This window comes from Chanos chanos, chromosome 4 (assembly GCF_902362185.1).
Source record: "Chanos chanos chromosome 4, fChaCha1.1, whole genome shotgun sequence".
Classification (NCBI taxonomy): domain Eukaryota; kingdom Metazoa; phylum Chordata; class Actinopteri; order Gonorynchiformes; family Chanidae; genus Chanos; species Chanos chanos.
This window is the reverse complement of record NC_044498.1, coordinates 6,342,070-6,363,692: the sequence shown is the minus strand read 5'-3', so window position 1 is coordinate 6,363,692 and position 21,623 is coordinate 6,342,070. Positions and strand designations below refer to the sequence as shown.

At 43.3% G+C, this 21,623-nt stretch overlaps 3 protein-coding genes across 5 annotated transcripts in view; 2 read left to right on the top strand and 1 right to left on the bottom strand.

The window, feature by feature from the left end:
* Positions 1-3,328, top strand: part of tprb (translocated promoter region b, nuclear basket protein) — a 22,058-nt gene extending 18,730 nt beyond the window's left edge. Inside the window, exons 43-51 of the mRNA XM_030771397.1 lie at positions 189-349; positions 601-654; positions 810-913; positions 1,130-1,236; positions 1,615-1,713; positions 1,817-1,973; positions 2,463-2,587; positions 2,716-2,796; positions 3,047-3,328. Coding sequence (XP_030627257.1) covers positions 189-349; positions 601-654; positions 810-913; positions 1,130-1,236; positions 1,615-1,713; positions 1,817-1,973; positions 2,463-2,587; positions 2,716-2,796; positions 3,047-3,090 — 932 coding nt within the window. The 3' untranslated portion in view covers positions 3,091-3,328. The remainder of the gene's footprint in view (positions 1-188; positions 350-600; positions 655-809; positions 914-1,129; positions 1,237-1,614; positions 1,714-1,816; positions 1,974-2,462; positions 2,588-2,715; positions 2,797-3,046) is intronic.
* On the bottom strand, positions 2,867-11,510 carry prg4b (proteoglycan 4b). The gene is made up of 13 exons (XM_030771401.1): positions 11,288-11,510; positions 11,095-11,187; positions 10,488-10,604; positions 9,679-9,801; positions 9,041-9,124; positions 7,739-8,128; positions 6,905-7,510; positions 6,393-6,479; positions 5,924-6,060; positions 5,476-5,632; positions 5,222-5,323; positions 4,425-4,550; positions 2,867-3,606 (listed from the first exon to the last, which is right to left on the bottom strand). The coding sequence occupies exons 2-13, from the start codon at positions 11,165-11,167 to the stop codon at positions 3,485-3,487; spliced, it is 2,124 nt and encodes a 707-aa protein (XP_030627261.1). The 5' UTR covers positions 11,168-11,187; positions 11,288-11,510; the 3' UTR covers positions 2,867-3,484.
* Positions 11,052-21,623, top strand: scyl3 (SCY1-like, kinase-like 3). Of its 3 annotated transcripts, none has more exons than XM_030771400.1 (14): positions 11,052-11,068; positions 13,639-13,838; positions 14,044-14,229; positions 14,584-14,697; positions 15,118-15,174; positions 15,827-15,929; positions 16,626-16,737; positions 17,156-17,233; positions 18,111-18,250; positions 18,880-19,073; positions 19,170-19,341; positions 19,910-20,080; positions 20,290-21,083; positions 21,444-21,623. In XM_030771400.1, exons 2-14 carry the CDS (start codon positions 13,674-13,676, stop codon positions 21,504-21,506), a joined length of 2,349 nt encoding a protein of 782 aa, XP_030627260.1. In that variant the 5' UTR covers positions 11,052-11,068; positions 13,639-13,673; the 3' UTR covers positions 21,507-21,623. The 3 variants fall into 3 exon arrangements, with proteins under 3 accessions (XP_030627260.1, XP_030627259.1, XP_030627258.1); XM_030771399.1 differs by lacking the exon at positions 11,052-11,068 and adding an exon at positions 13,023-13,214; XM_030771398.1 differs by lacking the exon at positions 11,052-11,068 and adding an exon at positions 13,023-13,231.

Below are 21,623 nucleotides of genomic sequence, written 5' to 3'. Positions count from 1 at the left end.
GTCAAAGTTTTTGTCTCTGTAAAGAAATTTCTTTCGCTGGTAGTCTGTCAAACCTTTATTACCCCTAGCCCAATTCACTTTTTTCACCTCTCTGTCCATCCCTCCCTCTCTCTCTCTCTCTCTCTCTCTCTCTCTCTCTCTCTCTCTCTCTCTCTCTCTCTCTCGGTCTTTCTTTTTCTCTCCCTCAGTTGAACGTGACGTGGTGGAGGCTTTCTCAACTGAACCACCAGTCACTAGTACAGGCCCCCGGCCTTCACAGTCGCCACGGAGACCGCCACACCCCTTACCGCCTCATCTCAATATCTCAGCCCCGGCCACTCACGAACTGGGCCCGCCATCGCAGGTCCCGGTGAGTGTCACTTAATTCCATAAAGACTCACTCACTCTGTGATCCGTGGAAACGGCCCTGAGATGGCAAGAGAACTGGCATTTACTCAGAGTGGGCGATTTGTGTGTGTGCTCAAAAGCAAGTGAGATCAGATTTATTTATGTGTTTGATGGAAAGTGAGAATGAGATAGTTAATCAGTTCCGTATGTTTTTTGTGCGTGTGTGTGTGTTTATCTGTGCGTGTGCGTGCACTCGTATGTGTGTGTCTGCAGCGAGTCCCTGCAGGACGAAGTGTTCAGGTCACCCAGAGCATGTCCAGCAGTACGGTGAGTTTGGAGATCTGCCATAGCTTTTAATAAACCCTGATATGGCAAATAGTACACACGTATCTCAGTCAGCTATTTTTCAATCAAAATTCTCTCTCTCTCTCTCTCTCTTTCTCTCTTTCTTTCTTTCTCTCCCTCTGTACCTGCTTGGGCAGCAGCAGCAGCAGCAGCATTCATCTGACAACGATGACAGGATGGTGCCCAGCACGCCCACTCTGTTTTTACCTCCTCGCTCAGACGGCTTCGGTGACGGCATCCAGTAAGTGTTCACGCCGCACATAGACAATAGTCGTCACTCAGAACCCCACCCCAACAAAATGATAATATTGGTACCATCGCAAATACAACTAATAACACTTCCAGCAACATTTAGTTCTGATTAGTTTGTTGTTTCTGGGTTTTGTTTTGAGTTTTTATTGTTTTGTTTTGGACTTGCGGTGCAGGCTCTTAACGGGGTTTTGGTTTTGTTGTCAAGCTCTCCACAGGTGGCGGGAGTCCAGCGCTTCCGTTTCGGCCCCCCAGACGAGCTGCCCCACACCAGTTCCTCTCACTCTGACCTGGGTCAGCTGGCCTCTCAAGGAGGTAACCTGTCCTTCCATCAGAGTCCACCACCCCTGCCTCACTCACGCGAAATTACCGCTGTCAAAGCCTGCCCAGTCTGTCACGTTTCTGATCGTGCCTTCTCAGAATCATCCAGACACGAGTATTTGTCCTGTACAGTATAGAGTGTGATCTGATGATGGTGTGTGTGTCCTGTACAGTATAGAGTGTGATCTGATGATGGTGTGTGTCCTGTACAGTATAGAGTGTGATCTGATGATGGTGTGTGTGTGCTGTACAGTATAGAGTGTGATCTGATGATGGTGTGTGTGCTGTACAGTATAGAGTGTGATCTGATGATGGTGTGTGTGTGCTGTACAGTGTAGAGTGTGATCTGATGATGGGGTTTGTGCTGTGCAGGTCTGGGCATGTATGAGAGTCCTCTGTTTCTCACAGCCCAAGAGGAGGAGTCGGGTGGCCGGAGCGTTCCCACCACGCCCCTACAGGTGGCTGCCCCAGGTACCCCCCTCTCTGCAAAAAACACGCACGCTGACACACACACGCACTGGGGCGCACGCTTGAGTTGGTTGACCCGTATGTGTTGCGTTGCTTGTCCAATCAGTGACCGCCTTCTCAGAGACGCTCTCGTCAGACGTGCCCGAGCACGCCTCGCAGTCGGTACCCATGGTAACCACATCCACACCGGGCCTGAGCGCTCCTGGGGGCCCCAGCGGGGGCGACGATCGGGATAACATATTCATGGAGGCCGCAGCAGAGGGGTGAGTGTGTGTGTGTGTGTGTGTGTGGGGTGATCGTTAACTAGCCATTAGGCTAAAATATTAAATCTTGAAAGAATTGCATTCTCCTGATTAGCACCGTCTCCCTGAGAATATTTGAAAGAGTGAGCGTGTATTTGGAAGTTCAGAGATTCTTTATTCTCTATGGTCCTCAACTCAACTCAACTCAACTAAGCCACATATGAAAAGAGCACCGTGGCGTAATGTGGAACCTGGGCTGTACCTCATCGTTATTGGGACCGACTCCCCAAAACCTGCCACACACACTGTTCCCATGCTGCTAATGTCAGGTTTCGTATGAATGCATAAGAATGGATCCAAACCACGGACATTTGAGTCCTTTAGACCGGGGGGAACAGAACAGACGGAGAAAATGAGGAGTTTGTATCTGATGTGGTGAAGGGTGATGTCTCTGCAGCGTTGCTGTGCTGTAACGTGTGCTGTAACGTGTGCTGTTTTGTGTCGGATCAGTGTGGGCTTGTCTCTGGAGCTCGTGTCCCAGACTGAGGGATTTCAAAGGGTCAGCGAGTCAACCCAACCTTCTGACGACGCCACTCTCCCCTCTACCAGCCAGGAGCCCTCGTCCAGCTCCGCAGGTACTCACACACACACTCACTCACACACTTACACTCACATGCTATTGCCTGCTTGTATCAGCTCTGAAGTACTGCACAGCGGTTAATGATTCTGTCTGTCTGGCTGGCTGGCTGGCTGGCTGTTTCAGATACAAGCAGTACTCAACCACCCAAAGCCAGGACTGGCTCTGGAAGAGCATGGATAGGAGGAAACAGACAAAAAAAGAGGGGTAAGACCCTTTTCTTTTTCACACACACACACACACACACACTCTTAAATCAGGCAGAAACAGACTGATCTGTTTTTAGTTGTTTTTTTTTATTATTATTTGAATGATCAAAACACAGTGAACAACTGCTTTGCACACACGAATAACTTTGTGACTTTTTAGACAAATGTAATCTGATGTGTTTGAACATGAGAATGATATATGAGGTGAGACTAGTGACAGTGATAGTAATTTTTCCTGCTTTGCTCAGGAGGGTTCGGCATGTCGGGGGTACGAGGGCCTCTCACCAGGTGAACACAGAGAGAGAGAGAGAGAATACCAGAAGAGTCATCATCATTCCTGTTCCCCATGGCAACACAAGACATTTCTGTTCCTTTCAGACTGTACCTTTATCATATTTTTCTTCCTCTTAAAAGCTTTGAGAATTTAATCATAAACGTGTCTCCTTTTTTTTTTTTTTATCTGAAATGTTTGTGAAGAGTCTACAGCAGTGTGTAATTTTATGGCAAAGACAATAAAGACTGATTGAAAATAAGAGTACTTGAGTCCATATCAGAATGTTAAATGGCTCAGTATCATACACACACACACACACACACACATATATATAATGCACAATCCTTCATGGTATTGTAAATATCAAAAAAACAGAAAACCCTTCTAGGTTGAACATAGTACTGTGTTGCGTTCAAGCTTTTTGGACGTCTGGACACTTGAAAAAGCTCTTGCCAGAGTCTTTTTGCTGTGTGTTACTTGTGGGTGTGACGACAGTGGGCTTATCCCCATCCATCTTCACGCTGTAGTGTTTACCTGACGAGAAACACCCACAGGCAGAGTGAGAACACATGTACTCCACTTAAATACAAACCATGCCATTTTAGACTGCAACAGTTCATACAACTCATGACTCGCATGCAACCTTACCAGGCTGTGCGGAGGGAAGGAAAGGTGTTTCAGTTAGCTTTATCTTCTATTAACAGTATTTCATTAACTTCTGTTTTAGATTTTTTTTTTTTTTTGTGGTATCAACGTAAGTAGTTATCTAAGTGGTTCAGTAGTTGTCCTCCTGAAGTGATGATTCAAAAATCAAAGCATAATTGTATCTCTGAGAATATTTCAGTAGTAGTAGAGCATACTGCTATAACTATACCCACTGCGTGGTACAAGCATGAACTCTGGAAGCCTCGTGGTAATTCAGAGCTGGTCATTCATGTTTCTTCAGTGACAACATGACTAAACACTAGGAGCTGCTCCACAAGGGTGTGGACTTTCTATTCAAAACATCTGCCAACTTTGAAGAACCCCACCCCCTCACCCACACGACTGGAGTAGACATGACATCAAACAAGTTCTCAAAACAGTTTTGGAAGACCTTCCTAAGCAGTTGTTTACAATCTATGAAACAAGAATGATGTGTGAATCATTTCCAGTATTGGGGACCCAGTAAGACTGCACATTTTGGGCTTACGCCAAGGAACCAGCAGACCAAGTTCAAGAGGCCTATGGCTCAGTAAACAGCAGATAAGTTGGATTGTGAGTAGTGGCACTGGAAGCTAGCAAAAATGTGCAGATGTCTTGTTGGTCCCCAAGGCTGGACTCGACAGCCATTGAAATAACAGGCAACTTACTCCTAGAGAAGACGTAGTAGCTGTAGCCGTCCCCTCCTCTGGTGGGAACAGACAAGGCAGAGGTAACTGGGTAAGGGAAACCTTTCCAGCTCACCCTGATGTTGATCTCTTTCCCAAGAGAAGGCACTGAAAGGAATGGACGTATCAGTCTGTCAGATGTCCTTTTTTTTTTTTTTTTTATTTCTATCTCTTTTAACAGCGGCAAAAAAAAAACTTTTTGTCCCAGACACGTCGATCTTGAAATTACTTCTTGTAATGTCTTACAGGACAGAGAAACACTAAAGCGCATTAATTTAGTCTTACGTTTGCCAATGAAAAAAGATTCATGTACTCAAGCAAAATGGTAGCAACTCAGCTTCACGGATCAAGATCTCTAGATTTCTGAAAACTGAACAGTGTTAGTTTATCCAGAGTCACGTCACTCCTGCCGAACTGCGTCTTGTTATCCTCACCTCGTAACAAACCACGAGGGTGAACTTGGGTTAGTGTTGCTTCATTTCAAACAAACAAAACAAATCTACTCCGAAGTAGTTTCCCCCCTTCGCCTGTTAATGTAAAAACGCTTGTGCACACATAACCTTTGGTTCCCCTTTTCCCTCCTCTGCCTTTTGATTTACTCCCCCTTCTCCTTTATCTCCAATTCACCACCTGCTCCCACTCAGTACGTGCTTTGACTCAAGATGATTCACAAATAAAACAACGTCTAACAAACCAAAGACAAGCTCGACACTTTTCACTCAGTGATGTAAAAAAAAAAAAAAAAAAAAAAGAATACATTTTGAGAAGATGAGCGTTACCTGCTTGCCTGTACTGTCGTCTCCTCACTGGAATGACGGTAATCTTTGTCGTCTTGGGACAGGTAGGCCTCATTTGGTAGGTGTATCTTTGGACCCGGCCACCTGTTAAAAGAGCCATGAAGCAGAGGGGCATTGATTAACGCTTAATTTACCGTTAGCATTGCTCAGGAGGGCACATACATCATATAACCAAAGCCCAAATATGAATAATCTAATAAGATTAAAATCTTGGAAGGGGTAGAAATGGCCGTCACCTCTTTTGAAGAAAAACACCGACTCCTTCTTGCCCCTGTGTTCTGGCATTGACAGAGCCGCTGTAATATGGCCAGACAGTCCATCAAAGCCAACTCTAATCAGTTTAGGATAGCCTGGATCCATCACATCATTCTCAAACCTCCAGTACTGATTTCCCTAAAGAGAGAGAGAGTGTCATGGCTACCATCAGTTTCCCTGTCCGCCTACACTTATAGTACCACATAGAAACTTCTGAAATGCATTCTGTAGAGTAGACTGGAAAAGGAGAAACTTTTCATTTTTAAATTAAAGATGACCAATGATCAGTGGAAAACAGCATAAGAGGCAACAGTCATTTTTCCAGTCGGTAGTTGGAAGATTTCTCAGAACGTAATTGTGTCTGTGACTGTGGATGCCTTTTGCTTATCTGGGAGAAATACTCTTTTCAAACATTTTCTTCAAACCCACCTTAAAGAAGAAGGTTTTGCCCTGGCAGTTACAGCGGGTGTACACAGTGTCAATGGGCGATGGGATTCCCCAGACCTCTGCGATGCTTCGGGCAGGACTGGGGACCCTGTTTGAATCCAGAGTCCAGAAGTAATGGCCTACAGAGAAGGGGTAGAAGACAAGGACCACAGTCTAGATGTTATCATAGCTTACTCAAAGGACATGCATCTTCCTCTGCTGAGCCCGTACATTCAATGGTTTTTTCCATCGGAATTCTTCTCTTGACTGCCAAGAACGTTTATCAGCCAGATAAAAAAAGATTCAGTCAAATGTAATTTGACTTTGTTTAGTGAAGTGTAAGAGCTGACATTCTTGTTATTGTGCACTGGGTTCTTGCCTGTACATTTACTGAGCCCATAAAACTCTGTGCTTTCCCTAAAAATATGAAAAACTGACAGGTAAAAGAGACCATGAGGTATTTGGCACCGACCTCGGAAAACAACCACTGTGCCGTTCCCAAGTGTGGTCAGACCGTTGACGGGACGCCCACTGCAAAGATTGGTGTCATTGCTGTCGTCTAGAGAACAAATGAGAATGAATGAAAAGAAGGAGTCTTATGTTTTCATTTCCAAACAAAAAGGTAACACTAGAGGGTCAAATGCTACATAGGCTTAAAACACAAGAAATGTCTTCCTTGCTAACATCTAGTTTGTAACCATTGTTTTTTAACTTATAGCTTTGGAGTACTAACAATAACATAGAAAATAAACTGTATAAGATCATTTTGTACTGTAACTTTTGCCATGTACTGTGTTGTACTGGATTACTATCCTTACAAGAGAGCTAGGTCTAACAGTACACCATAAAATCCCAGTCTGGTGCACACAAAACCAGTTCAGGAAAAGATAAGGAAGGATATGGTGGAAGAGTGAATGAAACAGGAGAAGAGATGGTGAACAGTAGAGAAAAAGTGACATTAAAAGTCATGGGACTCCATCTCACCTCCTTGGTAATCACGAGGGTTTTCTGTCACTTGGGGTTTTTTCGGATCTGTGGGGGAGCTGGGTTTAGTGGGTTTCTGCGGTGGTTTGATTGCAGCAGGAGGAACTTTCTGCGGTGCAGGGGTCGTGGTCAGGTTCTTTGGAGCCCCTGAGTCTTTCTCTGCTGGTTCAGTTGGTTTTTCAGGGCCAGGGATGTCATCGCTGCCATCCTGTTCCTTCTGGGACCCGTCTTCACCTTTCGCAATCGGGGGGGCTTCAGTTCCCTGCTCCTCAGGCTTGGGGGTGGACGAATTAGGATCTTGAGACTCCTGGTCTATCTCGGCAGGTGCATTTGTGGGATTGGTTGTTTGAACAGAGTCAGGGGAAGTGGTGGTCATGGCGACGCTGACTGTGAGCTCCGGAGATGGACTGGTTCCCTTCGGAAGAGCTTCTGGATTCTCGGTGTCGGGATCCGACACTGAGTCCTGACCATTCTGGGTGGGCGCGGTTTCCGTGGGGGCCTGATCAGAAACCTCGAGGGTGACGGGAATGGAGGTGGCAACGTCAGGCTGCTCAGGCTCAAACGGAGTCGGAGAAACAGTCTTCAGATCCTCAGGAGTGCCAGTACCTGAAAAGCACAATGGAAAAAAAAATCACATTACAATTCCACAGTGCAAGATTCCACAATGAACCCGTGGTAACCTCTATAGCTCGTTAAATAGCTCATTAAATCTTATCTCTGGGACGAGGCTGAGCGTTGCACTATCAGGCTTTTGACGAGAAAGCAGCTATGACTAGTATTCCGTGGAAAGAGAGAAGAAAGTGATTTTGGAGCGACTGCCAGTAAATCTTTCACCTCCTGTCTCGCTGGGAGGTTGACTGGTTGACTCAGAGGAGTTGGGCGCGGTGCTGCCAAGCTCCGACGGTGCCAGCGTGGGCATGGTAGGGGTTGCCAGGTCTTCAAGTGAAGGAGTAAAACCCCCGGTCCCGGCAGCCTCGAAATCCCCCTGGGTGTCAGTTTCTGGAGTCTCCCCTGTTTCAGTTAACTCTGAAGGAGGATCTGCAGAGCTGTCAGCGCCGGTGTTGGGATCTTGCTCAGGAATGACGGATGGCGACTGTCCGTCCAGGTCTGGGAGAGGTGTCGGCTGGACGTCAGCAGTAATCGGTGCATCCTCTTCAGGGGTGACAGACGACGTCGCCTCTGTCCCACTTGTTTCGTCAGGTGCAGGCGTGGCATCGGTGCTCCCTAAATTTCAAAGATAATTCACTCTTCTGTAATGTTTAAAGAATTCTGTAAAGAATTACTCTACTGTATCCAGAACACTGTTAAAACTGTTAAAAATATTCTTGTACATGTGAAGAACCACCATCATTTTGAGTTTCTTATATAACATTGTAGTACCACTGTCTCTGACATTACAACCTGACACATGAAATTTATTACAAAGTTTATTCCTTCCTGGTCAACCACCAGTTTCTCAGATCATATTTTCAATGTCTCTTAATCTTTGGAAGTAAAGATGTTTTGTGGTGAAACCACTTGTTTTCCATTTCTATACTTGGGCAGCAGTTAATTATGCAAAAAACCCCCAAAAAACAACTTAAATGTCACATTTATACCAGTAAACCAGGGCTGTTACATATTTTGTGTGTGTGTATTTAAGAAAATGACTCTGGCATATGTAATAGGAACACTGGTCTAGGGTCAGTTTTATCCGTTCTCCATCGGAGCAGAGACAGCAGTAATTGTAGGAGGGTGAACAGACTGTGAATGACCCCTGAATGACCATACTCCACACCCCATTTCTGGTCCATTCATAATGATGTTATGTCCCGGTGTTTCTTTTGGCTAACCGGACTGTTTTTGGGCTGGCTGCTTTGAATGGTGACAACATGTGGCAAATTACATTCAGCGACAGTCACATCCAGCCAACTCCAACATGTTCAGTTCACTCTCTCACCCTTGTGCTTTCTGGACAATTTTCCAACGCTTAATTGCAAACATTATTGTGACATAATGTTTTTCCACTCTTTCAAAACTTGGGAGCAAAAAAACCATTTAATCATGACTTCATCTTATGGTTCAAATGTCAAAAAGAAACATTTACATTACATTCTACAACACATTTTCTCTCATCGTTTTGGCAGCAATGCTTACCTTCCCCCGTCCCCTCGTTCTGATCTGAGATCTGTTCAGGTTTGGGAGTAACATCCTCTGGGTCGTTAGATAGCTGTGGATCGTCTATTAAAATTTATATACGTTAATATAACTGACGGGATCAATCTTACCAAACTCCAAAAATATGTAATTATCACATGCAATGATCACATTACTGCCTTGTTTGGAGGGTGATTAAGCACTGGTGATTATACCTGCTGTTGTGTTATTCGGTAAGTTGTAGCATATGCTAGTCCCTTTCGTAGCCTGAACTGCTCTGTTCATTGGCCCTATGGCAGTTTCCATGACAATCACAGAGATCAGGAGATCACAATAATCAGGGTTTTTTTTTATAAGCAATAACAGCGTCTTTGTCAGCATGCACAGTTATCATTCGATATTGATCATGCAAAGATCTGTTTTGTCATACATGGTGAAGCATCAACGAAATCTAATACAACACTGTAAAAGGCAAAAGTTCAGTTAAGTGTTGAGTAGTGTGAGATGTTAAAATAAACAGCTGAGAATTTGTACAGTGCAAACAGAATACATATGTAAATTGACCTGTGAGGAGAGAGTAACGCTGAGCGTTTTAAAGTAAAGATTGTGCTGAATAAGAAAAGTAAACGAGAGCTTGCCTTCCGTGCTGCAGAAGCTCTTGTAATCTGGACAACACTTTTTGAATTTGTCACATTCCTCGTCACAGTCGCAGTCTCTGCCCCTCTTAAAAGGTTCTCCGCATCGCCCCTTGCACGAGCCACCTGTCCCCGAAACATAACCAGTCAGCACACATCTGATTTCCACTCAATATCCTCTAGGTTGAACACAAAGATGAAAAATAATAATGTAGTATTCACAATGAGGAAGAGATAAGAGCCAACTAATAAGCATCTACGGTATTGTTGAAATAAATCATTCACTCTCTTTCTGTCTCTCTTCTTCTCTTTCTTTTTTTCTTTCTTTCTTTCTTTCTTTCTCTCTCTCTCTCTCTCAGTAAAGAATACTGCAGTGTGCATTTCCTTATATTACTAGTGACTGTGTTAATACAGAAACCGGTCCACAAATTTATTACTAACATTAGTCATGCCATTATTGATTACATCAGTGCTAAAGTGCAAATTTCTCTGAAGATCAAGGGTATGCACAGTCATTTAAGCTGGAGGTAGGATCAGCTTCACAAAGTCATAAATGTAGTGTTGAATACCACAGCTCTATACAAACTTATCCAATATTAGTCCACAGCACCCATCTACAACATATGAAGAACTGGTTTCAGTCAATACATGTTACTGCACATTAGCAGCACAGAACAAGCAATAGTTATCAGAAACCAAGATGAGCTTATCCTCATTTTCAAAGAAAATAACTTAATGTTAACCCTTGAGTACACGGCATTAATTAATTAATTTTTTGCCTCAGTCTGTGAGGGGAATCACAGGAACCTTACTTGTGGTGCACTGGGATTCGTAGTCCTGACAGCACTCGTCATGTGAGAGACAGCTATGATCACAGTGACACATGTGACCTCTGTAGTAGGACTCTCCACAGCGACCACTGCAACTCACTGTGTGTGGGACAGTAACAGAAACAAAATGAACGTTTCAAGATTGTTCTGGCAAACTTTATAAAAGTGTCACAAAGTATGATGAAAATATGATATTGATGTGAGACCAGAATACGAGACCAGAATACGCTTCATGGTTCAGAAATGGTACAAGTTGAAGGTGAGTATTTAGACAAAGTCATTTGTGTAATATGTGGTTAATTATTTGCAATTTTGTCAACATCCTTTAGGACATGTGGGAGGCAAACTGAACAAACTGTTTTTCGTTTTGTTTTTTTTTTCGTTTTGCTTTTTTATGACAGCCCAGAGAGCTACACTTTACATTTAAGCACACAGACAAAATTAAAAAAAAAAAAAAATCAAATTTTAAACTAGATAAGTACATTGATTTGTCATATAATCTGTCTAAATTAGTCGATCCAGCTAAAAACAAAGGAGAGCATTATTTGAGCAGATTAGCGATGGTAAGTACTGCTTTCCTATAACTTACATTGAGCCGCTGAGTTTGTGAAGAGCACACACATCAACAGCAGCAAAGAGGAGAGCGCTAAAAGCCGGGACATCACGAGTAACTTGTCTCCCGCTGTGTAAAATAAAGAAGGCAATGCATTAATGGAACATTCAGAAAATGTCACAAAGTGAACATAAGAATAAAAAAATATATCAGTTCATCTAAACAGTACCTGTGTCCTTGGAGAAGAGTTTTATCCTTAGGTTTAAGTTTACCTATACTGGCTTTAGGGATGCTGTGCGTTTTTATATAACTGGTGAATGGCCCGGCGGGCTATTGGTGGGGCAGGTCTCTAGACGTGGTTTATCCGGTCCAATTAGACACTACGTGTTGAATCTGTAGATGTCTGGCGCGCAAGGGAGTGGGAATCAGTCTCAACGCACCCGTGAACATTTTCCCTTGTCGGGTTTTTGGGCAAGAGCTGGACACAAACCAAAAACATCTGCTTGCACAGGGCGGTATGACATCACAGAGTGGTTCTCTTGTCTTTCAAAGTTAAAAACAAAATGTTCCGAAAGAACTACGCCTCTACGTCCAAAAGAAGTCTGTTGGAATAAGAAAGGAATAAAATAAATTATGGGAAAGTGTTTGGGGTATACTCAATATGTCAGAGGCCACACAGTGATCAAGACCATACCAATTTCTCGATCATCGTTAATAAGAAAACTTCTATCAAAACAGCTGGAAGTACATATTAAGATTTACCCTGGCGAGAAACCTTCAGAAAGCTATTACTCAAAACATCCCGTCAATAAATCACTAGAGGACAGTACATTTAATTTAATTATGGCTCGAGACAATCAGACGTTTAAGTCATGATTTCTGTCTGCATTTACTGAAAATAGACACGACGCCACACAAGTAATTTTCTCTCTGAGTCGTGAGCAAAAAACAATAAATGCTAATGTTATCCGTTACCGAAATTACATATTTAGTGCTGCTACATAACTTACTATATGAATATGTATTTTTATACATGTGATATGTATTATATTTATCCAGACTGCTCCACACTGATAAGGATACCTTGCGGTTGAGTTAGGCCTACAGGATGAGACGTTTGAAGGCTGACCGGTGATACCTAAACATCAGCCCATTATGTGCCCCTAGGGTTGCAGATGTCATCCCACGCAATGACGAAATGGCTACTTTAGTATGAGAAGTCTGGGTGGGACTAGGTTTACGGGACGAAAAAAATTGAAGATGCCACAAAAAAAATGCTTTGCACGATGGAAATTCTGTCTCGTGTGCCATTCCCACAGTGAGGCAACGTCTAAAAATGTGGGGGGGGGGGGGGGGGGGGGGAGAAAAAAAGAACTAAAACATATACAGGATTGACATCTGTCAATCAGAGAGAACTGCGATGATTGCTATTTTTTAATATTCTCATAGTTGTCAGCGAAAAAAAGAATTTCTTGTTCTGCTCAACTATATTCGACTAATTACATTTGTATAAGATAACTCTATCACTGTACACCTGCTCCAAATTTTGGGTAAGCAGTGCGTGTTACTGAAGAGCAGCACAGCTTCCTGCGTGCGTTGCCTCACACCACTATAGCAGAGACCATTACCAACACCGTAGCGAAAATAAGTGCAGTGTAGCGAGTACTGTCTGTCTACTTTCATTAAGAGAAACGTGAAAAGCCCAACATTTTGAGTACTTTCGATTTTTTAATCTTCTCGAAATACTGAACCCAGCATTATCAGACAAGGATTTGTAAAATTCCGGGAATAATTGTTTTAACGTTTCCCGCTGATTTGTCATATTTGCTAATGGTTTGGTCCAAATCCTGAGCCTGACAGGAAGAACGTGTGTTTACTGTCGCGGGACAGGAAGCTGAACATTGTGCTTAGAAGAAATCTATACATATATGTCATTACTTTGTCTTTACTGTAACGTTAAAGAAGTCTGTTCCGAAACTGGCTCAAAGTTTCAAATGACCTGATCACCGTAAAATCCAAACATTCGTTGGGTCGGCCATTGATGTTTTCATGCAATCATGGCATGCTACTGCTGGAGAGGATAAGTGGGTATCTTAAGTGGCTAGCTCGCTAGCTTACATCAGCTGCTTTCATTTGGAGAAGTGACACCGAGACAGGTAGCGAACTAACTTTGGTATGTGACAGATCCTTTGCCAATACCGAAATCGTTAGTGGACTGATTATTGACTGTCTTTTGAGACAGATATAATTAATATAAGAGAAAACTAATGGAATGCATTACAGATTCCATCCAGACATATTTGTTACCAAATTGTGAACAGATCTGCTCTGTCGCCTGCTTTGTGAAATCTGTCCGATTTTGACTTGCATGGCATGTCGATGCTAGTTTGTGAAAGGACAGCCGGATAATCTAGATATCCAAAAACCATAATACCTGGTCTTCAACCTTGACATAGTTTCAAGTCTTCAACAAGACATAGTTTTTCACAATGTGTTGTTGTAAAGATTAAAGCAATGATATTACTGTGACTCGCACGTAAATATTTTGAACAGCGTAATTAACGTTTTATACGCTGTCAGCGTGATTAGCAGAACTCGGAGAACCTGGGGCGACTATGGGTGCGGAGAGCAGCGCTCTGCGGGGCTGCGTGCTGCAGGAACCGTTGTTAACCCTGCCCTCCGGCCTCACTATGTACTCCGCCCTGCTCCACGATGGCAAGCCGGCATCTGTGTTCGTTCACAAGCAGGGCAACGAAGACAAAGTCAACAAAGCCGCCAAGGTACACACCGACACAGACCAATTAATAAGAACCAATTGACAAGTAGTGTCAGTTGTGCTATTTCTGTTGAAAGGAAGTCCATTGAGTTTCTGTGCTATGTAGCTCAATCATACCATTGATGTTTCAAAGCATCAGTCGTAGCAGGTTGATGCCTGATAGTACCAGCTCAGACAAACAAAGGTGTCTTCTGTCTGTTGCTTCGCAGCACCTGAAGACCCTGAGGCACCCGTGTTTGCTGCGTTTCTTGTCCTGTTCGGTGCAGGACGGAGGCATTCATCTGGTGACGGAGCGGGTGCAGCCGCTGGAGCTGCTGTTGGACTCTCTGACTCCGGAGGAGATCTGCGCTGGCATCTACGACCTGCTGCAGGCACTGGTCTTCCTGCATGACAGGGTGAGTACTAGACCCAAACAGAATAGAGCGTACACATTTGCACAAGCATACACACAGATCCCTGTGCCCCTCACAGTGAGGTGGAAAGCCCTGCAGTACATAGACATACACACACATACACACAGACATGCACATTACAGACACTCAAATTAACACATAATATCTGGTGAAAATCTTATTCCAGCATTGCATTGCTCATGCACACACACACACACACACACACACACACAAACACATAATCGCTTGTAACAGCTCTATTGGTCAAGGAACAGGAAGCGCACAGAGAACCTGTTGTCCGTTGCTTCAGGTGTATTTTCAGTGCTTATCTGTGCACCTCCCTCTCTCTCTAATCAGGGCAAATCCAGTCACAACAATGTGTGTGTGTCTTCAGTCTTTGTCAGTGAAGACGGTCACTGGAAACTGGGAGGAATGGAAACAGTGTGCAAGTTTTCAGAAGCAACACCAGAGGTGAAACAAAATGAATGGCACAGCACATGATTTTTCATACATTTGTAATTCAATAGATTCATTTTGCTCTCAAACTTAGGTTTCCATTTCTCTTCTCTCTGTCAGCGCTGATGTCGAGTTGTTTCTCTTAAATGTTAGCACAAAGTAGCTTTTTTTCAATAGTAGTTCTTTTTTTTGAGCGTACCATCAGAGAAACAGTATAACAGGTTACAATGAACTTAAGCAGTAACGCATAACATAAGGGTCCAAGTCCGAATCTCATCGGAGGTTTATAGCTTTAGTACTTCTGAGTAGAACCAGTTTAGTTCTCTAGACATTCAACTGCAAAAGAAAATATTTCCCTAAGGGTTAATCTGTTTTTTTTGTTGTTTTTTTTTTAAATGTGTTTTTGATTTTTGTTTTTTTTTTGTGGGGGGTCAGTTTCTCAGTAGCCTTCAGACTGTCAGAGAGAAGACTGGCATTCCTCCAGAGGAATCGGTATGAAAACATTCTTATATTGTTTTTATCAGCCATCTGTGCTTGTAATGTTGGGGTTCCTGGGAATTGACTTCAGACTTTTAACTTGTGCATCAGAATTGATGTATTTTTATATAATTCAGCGCTTTCTATTGCACCATCATAGGGCAGTTCACTTTTTCCAACCGATAATCTCTCCCTAGGTCTGTGCAGTTGTCGTAAACCAGTGCTAGTTATGTGCAGTTACGGTAAACCATTAAAAACAGAGGGAGAAAGTATATGTTGGATTGACAGTTCATACACTGTAGCCGTTATTGACTGTACACACAATAAATTATTCAGTGACGTGAAAGATTGTGGCCTGGAGGATTTGTGATGTTTAAGATAAACAAAGCAAAATTATTTTAGAGTATTTTTGTCGCATTTTCTGTATACAGCAAGGGATGAATAAACGTGTATAAAAACTTGAAAAATGCAGAGTAAATGTAAAAAGTAGATTAATAAATAGATAAAAACAACATGCATTCATGTTACATAATTAGCCTTCTTCAAAACTGTCTTCCCAGGGTCCTTAAAAATATTACATGTTAATAAACTTACAAATTGTATTCACATGGAACTTACAGGTTCAATGAATAAGATCTGTGTATTCAGTGATTAAACTGTCATTTAGGACGAAGGTTTCAAAACTCTTCCCGAAAAGTACGCCCACTCAAGAGATGCGTTTTCCTTTGGAGTGATGCTGGAGGCTTTGATTCCTTTGCTGAATGGGTACGGTAAGTAGACTTTGCTTATTCAACAATTATGTGTCAAATTATCCACCTAATACGACTGGAACACTTCCTGTTATGAATGCTGTCAAGTCATTGCAGTTTATAAATAAGTATGACTGGTATTAATTGAGAATTAGGCTGTCTGACAGGGTCATGTCTGTGAACCTTTCCAGCTGTGTGTCACGAGTGTTTTCGGCCAGCGTTTGGTCTGATAGTTTTGAACGGGGGAAAAAGCTATTGAAAATTCCATTTTGATGAATGGGATATGTTGTCACGACTGATGCTGATGAATATTAAACAGAACTTTTTGTTTTTCTTCTTTAGCCTGCCTCACCATCATCGCCACCTCCCTCCTCTTACTCACTCCCCCCCCCTCCCCCCCCCCTCTCTCTCCCTCTCTGCCCCTACGCTGATACCTTTCTCTCTTTCAGTCTGCCTCATTTTCCTGTTCTCTCTGTCTGTGCTCTCATACCCTGTCTGTGTTCTTATACCCTGTCTGTGCTCTCATACCCTGTCTGTGCTCTCATACCCTGTCTGTGCTAACATACCCTGTCTGTGTTCTTATACCCTGTTGTCAGCTCCCCTCTCTTCACTTACATCATTAGTTAAATTTAAAACAAACATTACATTTAAAACCTCTCTCTCTCTCGCGCGTGCGCTCTCTCTCTCTCTCTCTCTCTGTCTTTCTCTCTCTCTCAGTGTCTGAGGAATTGTCTGAGAGTTTGAAAAGCACGCTGCAGGTCAGCCTGTTGACCCCTGACCCACAGTCCCGCCCGTCCCTGAGCAGTCTGCTGACTCATGAGTTTTTCAGGTAGGCCCCGTTTCAAAACACAACCCCCCCCCCCCCCCCCCCCCCCCCCCCCCCCCCCCCGGTTTTCTTTCTAACCAGTCTGTCTCCCTCACCATCATTAATATATAGATACATTTTATCATAAAAACCAGAGTAAAACTAATTGAAAGGACAAATAAATCAATTTTACTGCGTATTTTCATTTCTAGAATGAATCTCTGTGCATTCAGTCTACACATGTCTTACTGTATTTGTATTTGTATTTTGAATTCTTTCCTTTTTTTTATTGTATGAGTTGATTGGTCTCCAATAACGTCATAATATTCATGTGGAAAAGTATTGAATGTGGGGAGGTTACAGCATTCTTTTTTTTATCCAAGCTGAGCTTCTTATTAAACACGTACGTCCAGTTTGCCACTGTTTAATCTGTCCTCTGCAGGAATGACTTTCTGGAGGTTGTGAATTTTCTGAAGAGCTTGACGCTGAAAACGGAGGACGAAAAGAATGAGTTCTTTAAGTGAGTGTCTCTCATTTCTCTCTCTCTCTCTCTCTCTCTCTCTTTCTCTCTTTTTCTCTCTCTCTCTCTTAGCCTCTCCATTCAAATCTTGGCAGAACACACTGACAGGATTAGACCGTCTTTGGTTTCCTTCCTCTTTTCAGAGGGAAAGGGCCAGAAACCATCTGCCATGTGCTGATGATACAAGATAAAGTGACTGTTTAACTCTCTGAGTTTACATTTGAAGCTTCCTTCTGCATGACTAGTCCTGCCACACTGTGTTTCGGTCCTAATCTAACACAACTGAAACCTTATATTCAAAAGGCTTCATGACAATTTAGTGAAATGAGTCGGGTGTTATACCCCTCAGTTCCTCCAGAGACGTGTTCCACAAAAAAGACTGTGTCAGTTAGTCAGTTAATACTGTCCGATTGGAATGTTTCTTAGCTCTTCTCCTGTTGGACAGTTTTTACTTCTGGTTCACGTTGTCAGGCTAACTTGTTGTGTAACCATCTAGAGTTTGATTGTTAAATATCATGTTTATTGCCAGTTGGACTCAAATGTCATTATGTAATCATATTGTACCATTACTGCTGTATGTGTTTGGAAACAAAATAATTACATTACTGGCCTCTATTCGGCATGTCACATTTGCTGTTTTCACAAAGACGCATCCACCTATTGCACCGTTATCCCTGTGCGGGAAATGTCATCTCTTCTCTTATTTAGATTTATGAGGGATTCCCAACTCAGCCATACTTTTTCTCTGACATAAAGTTGTAACATTGCAATTATTCTGTGTGACTGTATAACAAATGGAGTAACAGTCTAATTGGTTTGTGTGTGTATTTCTTCTGTGTTTTTGTGTATATGTGTGTGTGTGTGTGTGTAACCGTAGGTTTCTGCTGGACCGGGTCCAGAACCTCCCTGAGGAGCTAATTGCTGCGCGTTTAGTCCCAGAGCTTCTCAACTCTCTGGTTTTTGCTGAGCCCACTGCTGTGAAAAGCTTCCTCCCCCACCTCCTCAGGCCCAAGCAGGGTACGATGATCAGCCTCTCTTTTTCTCCAAAAAAAAAAAAAAAATTAGTCACGTCAGACCTTGTCAGAGAAAGTGTGTATGTTCATGTAAATCATGGCGGTCAGTCCTGTAAGACCTGAGCCTTTGACTTCGGCAATACTCTACACAACGGCCGTTTGGTGGCTAATGCAACTAGTGGTTGTAGAGGAGCAATAAACGAAACATCACAGAGGGGGAGAGGGTATGATTCCCAAACCTGAAACTCTACTGACATGAAACTCTATTGAAATGAAGCTCTTTTCGTGTTTTCTTGAAGCAATGCTCTTACCTCCCAAGGCTGCTCCAGAGGCCTGTGACCTCTGACGTTAAAATGAGTTTTTCTAAATGAGACCCTCAGCCTGCGAATAAGCATCTATAAATATGCTACATTTAAATGGTCCTTATGCATATAATAAATATGTATTAATCTTTGTCTGATGGACCCACGTGCTCTGTTTAAATTTCACCGTTTTAGGATTCATTTCTTCCTTTGTGCTTTTTGTTAATGCCCTGTTTAGGTATCCTGACTGTTCTGTCAGGCCGCCTTTAAAAATGAGCGGTCGTTAGGATTTTCTCCTCTGATTTGTCCCGTATCGCTCTTTGGTCGACAGACTCGGGAGTGAGCGGCGGTGGTGGGGAGGAGTGTCTCCTGTCTGTGTCTCTCTATCGGAAGCACGTCATTCCTCAGCTCCTCAAACTATTCAGAGTCAACGAGGAACACGTCAGGATGGTGCTTCTGTCCTACATCCACATTTACGCCGAGTTCTTCTCTTACGACGAACTTAAGAACCAAGTCCTACCTCAGGTACCTTTTTTTGTATTGCAAGGCATAGATAAGCAAGGACAATGAACAGGGTGCTGGAAAAACAGGCTGTGTTTTTTTTTATCTTTTGTTTTGTAGGTTTTGCTTGGAATGAGGGACACTAATGATTCCCTGGTTGCCATGACGCTCCAGAGCCTGGCTGTATTGGTTCCGTTGCTAGGCGCACAAGTAGTTGTCGGAGGAGAGAGGACCAAGGTCTTTAAAAGGACAACGCCAAGCTTCACGAAGTCGACAGAAGTCACGCCCGAGAGTAAGACAGTTCCCTAGGTTGTGTGTTTGAGCAGTTCCATGTGTGTGCGCGAATTCTGTTTTCTCTTTTTGTTGTTTTGTTTTTGCTTGTGGATGATTTGGAAATCTGCAGCTGTACTGACATGTGGGAACCATCTCCACTGCACTCACTTCTCCTTTCCAGGCCTGGGATAAATAAGTGTTTGCTCAGTTTAATAAGTGGTCGTGTTCCAATACTCGTCAGTGTTCCCTTACCTTGAATGCTTGCTCTCTTGGCCACTAATCTTATTTTGCTGCATAAAGGAGATCATGATAAAGTCTCTGTAAGACATTCATGTGGTATCTGTTTGGCGTTACCTCCAAATATTCAGTCCTATGAGAATTTTAGTAACTTAAGTTTAAAAAGACACAAAGTAGAGGAGTCATGTGACACTGTTGAGAACAGGGCCCAGTCATTCATGTACATTGTTCTCCAGGCATCCATCTCACCTCGTTCTGCTAGTATCTAAATCAATCAGTGTTGAACGAAAAGGTCTGTAGTAAATCCTCTGTGTTTGTTTTTTTTTCTTTCTTTCTTTCTTTTTTTTAAGCGTCTCCTGTTCACGTCGCTGGAGTGACACATGCTCACGTATCCCAGCCCTCCAAGGCATTGAACCAGTTCCCCAAACCCACTGCACACAGAGAGCTGGTCTTACAGACCATGCAGTCTCTACAGCCAACCAGAGAGGCTTCAGAGATACACCCAACGACAATAAAACCAGGTCCACACGTAGTTACAGAACTTGAGTCAATACAGAGTGTCTATGTGATAATAATATGTAGTAATAATATGTACAACATATAAAAATATGACTAAAAGTGATAATCATATCTATCTGTCTATCTAGCGAGCTATAGAGCTAATCCATTGTATTCTAAAATGTGAACACTACATATTGTTGTGTTGCTGAAGCTGCATTGTTCTCTCTAGCTCTGAGCCAAGACATGGTTTTGCCTTTGAACGGGTTCAGTGGAAGAAGACAAGAAGAGGAGAGAGAGGCCTCGAAAAGCGGAGGCAGAACAGAGCACCCCGCCGAGGACTGGCCCGACTGGAGCGACACAGAGGACCAGAGTCAGTCGGTCCAGATCCAGATCCGACCCGCAGACAGCCAGGAGCAGAGCGCCTCTGGAGCTCCAGATGCAATGGCCGACGTCGCCGAAGAGCCGTGGGAGGATTTCGAAGATTCGGAGGTGGCGTCAGACCAGTCGCCCACTACCCTAGCGCCAACTCCGCTACCTCCAAAGACTCTGAGGGAGGACACCGCACAGTCCAAGTCAGAGCCTCCCTCTGGAACCCAGAGGCCCTCCAAAGCCCTCAAACTAGGCTCTGCCTTAAAAGCAGCCCCACAGAAGAAGGAGAACCAGACGTCCTGGAACACGGGCTGGGAGAAGGCGGAGGACGATCCAAAACCCCACAAACAAAACCCGGCGCCTGAGCCCAAAGCCAAACCTTCACGTAAAGGAGGAGGGACTGGGGGGTTGGGCGAGGAGTTCACCATCGAGGTGAAAAAGAAGCCAGAGAAAGATCCGGAAATGGATTTCTTTGCTGACATGGTCCCCGAAATCAAGCTGTCCTCCTCGACAGCTTTGCTGCTGTCGCTAGAGAGCTCAGACGGCGACGCTAAAGAAATTACGCCTGTGCTTACCGAGCACACTGAGCCGACAGAGTCATCGAAAGGGACACTAACTCTTGCCAACAAGTTTGCTGCTCCAGACGTCACAGAGGTAAGCCAAGTTTTATGAGGTTTCTAGTTTCCGTAAACTGAGTCCTAGTTATAGACTAGCTCATTAGGTATTTATATCCTTGTACAATTTATTGTATGAAGAGTGACAAATGCGTGATATGAATATACAGTGAAATGTGCGATAGAGGGTTTTTATTGTGAATTGAAGTTAAAAGGTTTGTTTAGATATTGAGTTTTCCTTATAGAGTTGTTTGATTTTGTAAAGGAAACTTAAAGCCAACTGCAGGGTCAGAGGGCAGGCCTAGAGCAGTGTTTACCTTATCTGACCAAAGAAACTAGTTGTGTATTTTGTTGTTCTTCACCATGCTCATGTGAGAACTTTTCTTTTTTTTATTTCTAGACGGAAGCAGATGGTTGGGGTGATGGAGATGACCTTGGCTGGGAGGATGAAAATGCTTGGTGATGGAACCTTGACTTTTTTTTTTTTTTTTACAAAGCCATACAGGGGGTTAAGCTAGAATCCTGGAACGATTCACTTATTGTTCCCATTCTCAAGTAGCTCTGAAGACCTTAAACTACC